General features: G+C 51.6%; 1 protein-coding gene across 3 annotated transcripts; it reads left to right on the top strand.

Annotated features, from left to right (window-relative positions):
• Positions 1 to 795: 795 nt before the first annotated feature.
• GEM (GTP binding protein overexpressed in skeletal muscle) lies at positions 796 to 7,991 on the top strand. 3 transcript variants are annotated; one of them, XM_045581313.1, is made up of 5 exons: positions 796 to 1,141; positions 3,765 to 3,841; positions 4,921 to 5,125; positions 6,498 to 6,610; positions 6,666 to 7,991. In XM_045581313.1, exons 1-5 carry the CDS (start codon positions 811 to 813, stop codon positions 6,981 to 6,983), a joined length of 1,044 nt encoding a protein of 347 aa, XP_045437269.1. In that variant the 5' UTR covers positions 796 to 810; the 3' UTR covers positions 6,984 to 7,991. The 3 variants fall into 3 exon arrangements, with proteins under 3 accessions (XP_045437269.1, XP_036292411.1, XP_045437270.1); XM_036436518.2 differs by lacking the exon at positions 6,498 to 6,610; XM_045581314.1 differs by lacking the exons at positions 4,921 to 5,125; positions 6,498 to 6,610.
• The last annotated feature ends 2,562 nt before the right edge of the window (positions 7,992 to 10,553 follow it).

The raw sequence follows: 10,553 nt of genomic DNA, 5'->3' as shown, positions 1-10,553 counted from the left end.
CTGGAGGTGCGGTGAGCGCGGTCCCCCGCGGGCTGAGGTCCCGGCCCCGTGTCCCCGGGCCCCCGGGCCCCAACCGGCGCCTCCGGACCGCGGTCAGCCCGGCCCGGCCCCCTCCCCGGCCCCGGCCCCCCTCCCCGGCCCCTCCCCGGCCCCCCGGCCCGCCGTGCCCTCCGGCTCCCCCGCCCGGGGCCGCGCCGCCGGCTGGGGCTCTGGGCGGCTGGGGAAGGGGGCGGGGGCCCAGGCTCCCGGAGGACGGGGGAGGGGGGGGGCGGTCCGGGCGGCGGGCGATGCTCGTGGTACTTTTTTCTCTTTGCCAGTGACAACCTGGCCAAGGAGCTGGTGCCTGATTGTGCCTGTGCCTGTGCCTCTGTGTGTGTGTGCATCTGAGTGTGTGCACCTGTGTGTGTGCCTGTATGTGCCTGTGCCTGTGTGTGTGTTTGTGTGCGTGTGTGTATGTGCCTGTGTGTGCCTGTGCGTGTGTGTGTGTGTGAGTGTGTGTGTATGTGCCTGTGTGTGTGCCTGTGCCTGTGTGTGTGTATGTGCCTGTGTGTGTGTGCGTGTGTGTGTGTGTGTGTGTGCGTGTGTGTGTGTGAGTGTGTGTATGTGCCTCTGTGTGTGTGTGTGTGTGTGCCTGTGCCTGTGTGTGCACCTGTGTGTGTGTATGTGCCTGTGTGTGTGTGTGTGTGTCCAGCTGGGAAAGCTGTTGGACTTGGGGACGGTTTCCCTGACGGCCCTTCTGTGGGTCCCCGGACGGCGGGCTGTGTGCCTGCCGGGCTCACCCCGCCGCCCCTCCGCCCGCAGGAGCCCGCCATGACCCTGGACGGCGCCCCCCTGCGCCGGGCGGCGGGCCTGCAGCCGCAGCAGCGCTGGAGCGTCCCCGCCGACGGGGCCCTGGAGGTGCAGCCGCTGGAGGCGCCGCCGGAGCCGCCGCCCCGCGCGCCCGCCGCGCCCGCGCCCGCCCCCGGGGCGCCCGGCCGCCGCAGCTGGTCCTCCGGCTCCGCCGACTCGGCGCTGTCCTCCGAGCCCGAGGCCGCCGGCCTCCGCGTGGTGCTCCTGGGCGCGCCCGGCGCCGGCAAGTCCACGCTGGCCGGCATCTTCGCGGGCGTGGACGGCGCCGACAGCGACTGCGAGGTGCTGGCAGGTAGGCGGAGGCTTCCCTCGGGTCCGCAGGAGCCCAGAGCTGAGGCCTGCGGAGCCTTCTGGGCACCGAAAAGGGCTGGCGGGACAAGAGATGGAAATGCGCAAAGACACTGCTCCGCCGGAGGGGGTTTCCGGGGGCCCCGCCCTAACGGGACTGGGCGGTGGCGGCGGCGCTGGGGAACCGGCCAGAGCAAGAGGCCCGGGCGCCCCCCTCTGGCCCCTGCCCCTCCGCCCTGGGCTTTGCAAGAGCTCAGCGTAGAGGCGGCTCTTCCCCGTGGCTCTTCCCAAAACCAGCCGATTTGAGGAGCCGATCCATCACTTTGTTTCCACCAGTGTGAGCGTTCTTGGAGGGTGTAAAATAGTTTAAGATTTGTACTTGCAATAGTGCAATCTCTTTAAAATTTTTTTGAATTATAGCAATAATGATACATATGTTTATATCGAGTTTTACCGTGTTCCCCCCCCCCCCCCCAGACCATTTCCCCTGCGCCACCTCATGTAAGGCATTTATTATGGAAGCCAGGCCTAGTTCCAAAACTGATTTGAGGCGACCTGGTCTCCAAAGTACGCTGGTGCATGGGGGCCTCAGGCACATTCGTGCAAAGCATAGCGCTACGTTCGGGACGTGATGGGAAGAGCCTCCTTGTCCGTGGCATCCATACCAGGGCTTTTAGCCACGGTTTCCATCCTAGCATTGCCCGGCCAGGGTGGCTGCATGTCCTGGTTGGCAGCTGGGACATGAAGAGAGAACTTTCCAGGGCTTGCCCAAATGGCGTGGTCTGTCTCAGGGATAGTCTCAAGATATATATATGATAGATTTTTCACAGAGAGGAAGAGAGAGGGATAGAGAGCCAGAAACATCAATCAGCTGCCTCCTGCACACCCCGCACTGGGGATGTGCCCGTAACCAAGGTACATGCCCTTGACCGGAATCGAAACTGGGACCCTTCAGTCCGCAGGCCGACGCTCTATCCACTGAGCCAAACCGGTTAGGGCTGCATAGAAATCTCGCTCCATCCTTAGTACTGTCTGCTCACGTCCATGCAATGTTTATTCCTCTTTTTTTTTTTTAAAAATAATATATATTTTATTGATTTTGTACAGAGAGGAAGGGAGAGAGATAGAGAGCTAGAAACATCGATGAGAGAGTCATCGACCAGCTGCCTCCTGCACACCCCCTACTGGGGATGTGCCTGCAACCAAGGTACATGCCCTTGACCGGAATCGAACCCGGGACCTTTCAGTCCCCAAGCCGACGCTCTATCCATTGAGCCAGTCCGGTCTCAGCTGTTTATTCCTCTTGACTGTCGCCAGTGTCAGGGAATTCACTGCTTCTTAAGGCACGTTCCGGTTCTGGGCTCTCAGTGATGACTCATTAGGACATGGATGTCTCTTCTCACGCTGGGCTCTGGGGGACTGTAGCTAAATGAGAGCCAAGGGAGAGAGAGGGTCCCTGTTGGACCACTGCTTTCCTCTCTCTTTGTGAAGGCTGGGGGATGACTGGGGCCATCTTTATGGCTCCTTCATTCATTTCATAAGCGTTTACCGAGCACGCGCAATACTCCAGGCCCTGGCCTGGGAGCTGGGGGCTACAGCAGAGAACGGCACAGACGTAAATCCATGTCATCCCGTTAGGAGGAGAGAGACATAAAGTGGTCCAGTAAGTCAGTTACACGGATTGCACGTTAGATGGCGATGAGCACAATGAAGAAAAGCAGAGCGGGAGGGAGGGATGCTAGCAGAGAAGAGGTGTTTAAATAGATGGCCAGGGGACGCCTCACCCAGGAGGAGGTAAGGGAAACACGTCTTTTGTATTCCGAGGGAAATGTATTTTTTTAAGGAAGAAAACAGAACAGGGATAGTCTCAAGATATTTTTTCTTGCATGTCTAGAGAGAGAGAGAGAGAGAGAGAGAGAGAGAGAGAAAGTTTCTGAGCTCCAAGTTCCTGAAATTGCCAGGGAATGCCCAGTAGCCATCCAGCTGCAGGGCAGGTGGGGTGTGAGGCTTGGGAAGGAGGCTGGCAGTTCCATCGGGCAGGTAGTGTTTTCTCATGGCATCGGAGCTTGAAGCTGAGTCAGAGCTCTAACGCGAGTTTGCACTCAGACAGGGTTTTCCTCTAGAAAAGGCCCAGGAACGACGCACAGGAGTGCCTTTCACGGCAAGCGGCCTAGGCCAGTGGTCGGCAAACTCATTAGTCAACAGAGCCAAATACCAACAGTGCAACGACTGAAATTTTTTTTGAGAGCCACATTTTTTTAAACTTAAACTATATAGGTAGGTACATGGTTATTAACTTAATTAGGGTCCTCCTAAGCTGGCCTTTGCTAAAAACTCAAGGGACCCAAGAGCCGCATGTGGCTCTCGAGCCGCAGTTTGCCGACCTCTGGTCTAGGGATACACATTCAGAGGTGTTCTGCTTGTAAGTACTGGAGGAATAGACGTAGAATGCTGTTGAAGGTGATAAAAGGTAGTCATGTGCCTTATGAATACCTGGAGAGCTACGTAATTCATTATATATTTAGTTAATTTATTTTCTAGCGTTGCTTTTTTTTTTTTTTTTATGATCATCTTATACAAAAGTGTTTCTGTTTGCCTGACAGATATCACTGCTCTTTCTCTTTTAGAAGATACGTACGAGCGGACACTGGTTGTCGATGGGGAAAGCACGACCATCATACTCCTGGACATGTGGGAAAACAAGGTATGCGGGCCCAGCGCGCTCCGTGAATTCCTTCCGGCTTTGTCTGCCAATGGGCCGCTGGGTGTGAGGGTGACCTTGTCCTTTTTGGTGTTCCGGTAGAGGTAGATTCATTCTCTTGGTTAAAAGCTTTTACATGGTCTCACTCGTATGTGGAATCTAATGAACAAAGTCAACTGATGAACAAAATCGGTCCAGGGACACAGAAGCATGGGACGGACTGATGGCTCTCAGCGGGAAGGTGGGGAGGGCGGGGATGAGAAGAGAGAAACCAAAGAACTTGTATACATACATGCGTAACCCATGGACACAGACAATAGCGTGTGGGGGTGTGTGTGCAGAGTGGAGGGAGTCAATGGGGGAAAAAAGGAGGGGACATCTATAATACCTTCAACAATAAAGATAAATATAAATAAAATGAAATGCCTTAACTCCCCAAATACAAAAAAGAGAAAGCTTTTACTTCTGAAGTATGACCCTGTTCTAAGGAGCAGGTCATTCACACCTGAGCTCTGAATCATAAGCAAGTTGCAGTGATTTGCCCTTCGTTCTACAAAAAAAATATTTAAAAGATATTTGCTTTAGGGAAAGAGCCAACAAGTGTGAGTGGTAATTTTAAACTAGATAAAACCACATCATGTAAAGTTGACAGCCTCAATCAATACTAGCCTTCAACATTTGCCGTTTAAAGATTTGGGCTTCTGTGCATGGATGCTAGACTTCCTGTTTGTTGAAAAACCTCCTCATTCTTGCAAGACAATTCTTAATGTTATCACCGGGGGCGAGGCAAAGGGAGTTTTTGGGAAGTCAGAAAAGGCACATTTTTAGAAGTTTAGACAGGGAATGGAAATGTTTGGCAGTCATTGTATAAGTTACCAACGCAATTGGGCAGGAAACACTTTTTGGCAAGTATTTTATGGGCTAGCAGTCTGTACAGCCACCAGACATGGTGCCTTTTGGGGAATTGGGACAAATTTCACTCCCACCTCAGACCAGCCAGGGTACGCCAGGGTACCCTTGCTTTGCAAACGGATGCCTCATTAACCGACCTGCACTCACGGGAGACCTTCTCCTTCCATCAGGGGGAGAATGAGTGGCTCCAGGACCACTGCATGCAGGTCGGGGACGCCTACCTGATCGTCTACTCCATCACAGACCGAGCCAGCTTTGAGAAGGCCTCCGAGCTGCGCATCCAGCTCCGCCGGGCCCGGCAGACGGAGGACATTCCTATCATCTTGGTTGGCAACAAAAGCGACCTGGTGCGGTGCCGGGAGGTGTCTACTTCAGGTGAGAGGACTGGTGCTAACACCATAGGAACAGTCTCTGGGCTTTCTTTCAGACAGGTATTCTTCCTTCCCTCCTTCGTGGAGGTGGGACCAGGGACTCGCTGGAATGCTTTGTGGAGTGTTATGGGTCCTATCAAACTCTCCTACCTCCCCCCGCCACTCAGCTCCGTGCAGGGTGCTGCTCCCTGTTCATCTGGCCTACCTGCGGGATTCCAGGCTCCCCACACCCAGAGGTTTCCCTGGGATTCCTCTAGGGAAGATGTCATACTCAGGGGGTTTCTGGCAACCCCAAACCTTTTCTGCTGGTCCCTCTTGTTTTCCCTGGAGACCTCAGAGAGCTCGGGGAAGCAGAGGCGGTATCTTCGTGCGAGAAGGAGGGGATACCTGACTCGGGGGAACTGGGTTTCATTGAGGATAAGAATTCTGCTCAGGCTGCCTCTAGTTCCTGTAGACCAGTGGTCGGCAAACTCAATCGTCCACAGAGCCAAATATCAACAGCACAACGATTGAAATTTCTTTTGAGAGCCACATTTTTTAAACTTAAAAACTTCTTCGAACACCACTTCTTCAAATAGACTCGCCCAGGCTATGGAATTTTGTGGAAGAGCCACATTCAAGGGGCCAAAGAGCTTCATGTGGCTCGCGAGCCACAGTTTGCAGACCACTGCTGTAGACCCTAAAAACACCCTCCTACCCTTTGCTTCCTAAACTTCAGTTGAGACATCTTTTGGGTTTGGCACAATGGTAAAAAAATAAAACACTGCATTACCAGCTCTGCTCAGGAGAAAAGGTATCTGGTAAAGGCTTAATGGGCACACCTTGGTTGGAGTGTCAGGAAATGAATGTCTGCGGTAATCATTTTATTTCAAACCAAACCTTGGGCACATGGTCATCAAACACCATGGAACATTTGCAGTTGAGGCTGTTCCAGGAAAGCTTGTAGAGTTTGCTGAATTTGTGTATTCCTCAAATTATTATTTTTCCCCCCCAAAATGGCTCATCAAAACTTTAAAACATTTCCCAAAGGGAGAAAGCCTCGTAGTAGGACTCTTACTTTCAATGCAGGAAACAGAGCCTGGAGGAAGAGTTAAGAACATGAGCTAGAGCATGAAGCAGGCCTGGATTCCCAGATGCCACCCACAGGCTGTTCGAACTCCCTCAAGTCCTTAAAAGCCCGCCCTCCCCCCAGTCTCTCTCTCTCTCTCTGAGAGGGAGGATGTACCTTTCACGATGGTGAGCATTCAGAAGGGTTTACAAAGCAGTTCCCAGCACGTGGTAAGGGCAGTCGATGAAGGCTGTGGTTTGGACTGTGATGATACATATCCCTGTTCTGATGAGCTGGGACCTTCTGTGCAGTGAAGGTGGTGGGCCAGGTCTCCTGCTTCCAGGAAGAGGCTCCTTTGCTTCTGAGGATGCCCTGGGAGGACACGTGTGTGTCCGAGGGGCTTCCCGCGCTCCCTGCATGTACGACCAACTCAGAGTTACTGTGAGGGCCACTTAGGACCAGGAGCCCTCTGAGCTCTCCCTCCCTCTCCCCGCAGAAGGCAGGGCCTGCGCCGTGGTGTTCGACTGCAAGTTCATCGAGACGTCGGCGGCCGTGCAGCACAACGTGCAGGAGCTGTTCGAGGGCATCGTGCGGCAGGTCCGCCTCCGCAGGGACAGCAAGGAGAAGAACGAGCGGCGGCTGGCCCTCCAGAAGCGGAGGGAGAGCATCCCCAGGAAGGCCAGGCGCTTCTGGGGCAAGATCGTGGCCAAAAACAAGAGCATGGCCTTCAAGCTCAAGTCCAAGTCCTGCCACGACCTCTCTGTGCTCTAGGCACCCCGAGCCACCCCGATGTCCCCCTCGGGGCCATCGCTGAAGGCCATTGGGACCGGTAATCTACATTAGATTGAATCCTTAACTATCGTTAGATATGGTCTCCCCTCCTGCAGCTGGGAGTGTACGTGTGAGCCTGAGGGGCCACGGAATGCACGGGAAAGGGGAGGTCTTCGTGAAGAGCCGCCGTGTATTGACAGGAAACGCCTGGCCTTGCGACTTGAACGCCCAACACACCTGAGAGGATGTGTTTGGTGTCCACATGCGTTGCCTCTTTCCCATGGGTAGTAGGGAATCGAAGCCTTAAAAGAACGCCTAGAAAAATAACATTTCATTATTACAAACTTCCCCAGGCTTCTGCTATTTGAATTTGAGGCCACGGCGTCATAATCAGAAGAGGGTTTATTCCGGGAGGAGGTTCCTTGTGTCTGTGCAGCTAGGACGGTGGACTGAGGTCCTGGTGACTGTTCTGGCTCCATCAGAGTGGTGGCAGGAATCGGTGGGCCTGCTGGGAACCAAACCTCGCAAACGGTGTTTGCTCAGCGCTCACAGCTGGGGATCCCAGAACTTGTAGAACTGAGGACTGCCACATGTACCGCTATGGGGTTTCAAAAATTATTTCTTCACTTCGGTGTCTTACCATTTTTTATTCAGGGCAGTTTATTTCCATCCAATGAACTTAGCCCAGCCACCTTTTACGTTGCATTATTTTTACCATGGTGAGGCCATCACAAAAGTGCTTTTGAAATCTGAATGATTGATCATCGGGAGTGCCAAGTACCACATTTTTACAATGCTATTATCAAAGGCCCGAATTTTTATGACGCAAAAACATAAATACTTCGGGCACTTTGCGTTGACTCTTGTATCCCACAGCTCTGCTCTATTTATTGTTATTTTGCAAAAATAATAACCATTTTAACATTTGATAAAGCATATTTATGACATGTTTCTTAATAAGAAAAATGTCCGTTTTATTATCATTTTATATCTTTTCTAGAATATACAAGTGTTTACCTATATATCTTATAATAAAAGAAATAAAAATCTTTGATAAAAGGCGTTCTTATGTGTTTTTCTTCCCCAAATGATGATTACGATTACACACACACACACACACACACACACACACACACACATATATATATATATATATATATATATATATTTTTTTTTTTTTTTTTTTTTTTAACCTTTATTGACAGTCACAGGCCCCCCGGCAGGCTCTGAGGTGAAGGAGGCCCCTGCCCATTGGCCTCGCCTGGGCACCTGCTGGCTACAATTACATATTTTGGTAGAGCTTGTAGAATGCTCTGGAGGTTCTCAGGCTACGGCGGGATTAGTCAATTCAAACAAAAAGAGCGGGGGTTTGGGTAAACGGGTGAGAGACTCTTACCTAAGGGGCGGGGTACGGAAGGGGGAGAGGGAGACTTGCCCAGAAGGACTGCTGGGAAGTTGCATCAGAAACTTCCATTTGCATGTTACTCTGTGAGCTGCTATGCAGGGCATGTGTTTGCATGGTGGGGCTAGTGTCATGTTAAAGCCCCCACCAGGTCACTTGGCCAAAAAAAAAGGATGCAGAGACAGCAATACCATGGAAGAGCTTAGCTAAACTCTCAACAATAATGTGTACTGCCAAAACCGGTTTGGCTCAGTGGATAGAGCATCGGCCTGGGGACTGAGGGGTCCCGGGTTCGATTCCGGTCAAGGGCATGTACCTTGGTTGTGGGCACATCCCCAGTGGGTGTGTGTGTGTGTGTGTGTGTGTGCAGGAGGCAGCGGATCGGTGATTCTCTCTCATCGATGTTTCTAACTCTCTGTCCCTATCCCTTCTTCTCTATAAAAAATATCAATAAAATATATTTAAAAAATAAAATAAAATTTTAAAAAAAAGAGCAGTTTCAGGAAAAAATAAATAAATAATGTGTACTGATTACCCTGTCTCATAGTAGCACCTGCAGATCCGTTGACTCTAAAACACATGTGTCAAACACAAGGCCCGCGGGCCAAATCCGTCCCGCCAGGCCTTGCAATGTGGCCCGCACCGCGCTGTCATCACTGCACTCCGCTGCGTTTCCATCACAATGACAGTTTATGACTGTTCAGTAAACCATTCGGCCCTCGATTTAGGCTGGATTTTAGATTTTGGCCCCTTCTCTGATTGAGTTCGACACCCCTACTCTAAAAGATGCCTCAAGAGCTGGAGCAGACCTGAACCACCAGGCCTCTTTCTCCGTGTTGCACGGAGAGAAGTGGAGACTCGGACACGTGTGCGTGGCTCAGGGTGACTTAGGAACCCGGTGGAGGTGGAACCCAGGGCTCCAGACCCCAGGTCCCTGTCTTTCCACAAGAGTACACGCCGTGGACCTGCCCCCCGCCGGGGCCTGCCTTCCTTCTCCATCCTCTGGACTCGGCCCTCAGTGCGTCTATCACAGCTTCCTTCCCCGGGCCCAGGCTTCCGCCAGGGGAAGGAACTGGGTAAAGAGTGTTCGTGACTGCAAACACCTTGCCTCCAGAGGACCCTGGAGGGGAAAGCCTCAGATACTGTCCCAGCTCTGCTAATCACCAGTGAGCTTCCAGCCCCTCACACATAACGGAGCTGGAGAGCATTGTGCTAAGTGAAATAAGCCAGGCGATGAAAGAAAAATGCCACTCGATCTCACTCATTTGTGGAAAATAAAGAACATTATAACCTGACAAACAAAAGAGGCAGTAAAGCATCGAACAAACTCAACTTATAGCGGAAAGGCTGGGGAGTGTTGGGAATGGCGATGGTGAGAGGGTAGGGGGAAGAGATCAACCGAAGGACTTGTATGCATGCACGTAAGCACATCCAATGGACATAAGACACTGGATGAGGGCATGCAACACGTGGTAGGGGAGGCTGGAGGAAGGTCAATGGAGGGGCGGGGGAAAGAGGTATATGTATTACTATTTATAATATTTTAAACAATAAAATCAAATTTAAAAAAACCCCTCACATATAAGAAAAGTGATACCAACACCAAAGCGTTTTTTATTTTTTATTTAAATATGTTTTATTGATTTTTTTACAGAGAGGAAGAGAGAGGAATAGAGGGTTAGAAACATCGATGAGAGAGAAACATTGATCAGCTACCTCTTGCACACCCCCTACTGGGGATGTGCCCACAACCAAGGTACATGCCCTTGACCGGAATCGAACCCGGGACCTTTCAGTCTGCAGGCCGATGCTCTGTCCACTGAGCCAAACTGGTTTCGGCCCAAAGCATTTTCTAAAGGACAGAAGGAGACAAGTAAAAGTGCTGGGTAATCTCTCAAGAGCATTCAACTCTCTGTAGGTTATTAAAGGGCCACGCACATTTAAGAGGGCATTAGGGGCTGTTTGCATATCAATGGCTTGAAGATTGAGGGGGAATTACAGGTGTGTATCTTCTGGGGCAGGAGGGTCTCTCGGTGGCCACCCCCACTTCACCCTTTGGATCCCAGTGCACAGACACTCACCCACTTGCTGACATGTTGGACTGGCCTTGATCATTGTCCCTTGGAATGCATAAGGCCAGTTAAAAGACATCAGCAGTTGGGAAAATGCCAGCACTCTTGGCAGCAAAAGAAGGAACTTTTAATTTTATTT

The sequence above is a fragment of the Pipistrellus kuhlii genome, unplaced genomic scaffold (genome assembly GCF_014108245.1).
Source record: "Pipistrellus kuhlii isolate mPipKuh1 unplaced genomic scaffold, mPipKuh1.p scaffold_m20_p_14, whole genome shotgun sequence".
Taxonomy (NCBI): domain Eukaryota; kingdom Metazoa; phylum Chordata; class Mammalia; order Chiroptera; family Vespertilionidae; genus Pipistrellus; species Pipistrellus kuhlii.
The sequence above is the reverse complement of the archived record's forward strand: the minus strand, read 5'-3'. Positions and strand labels throughout refer to the sequence as shown.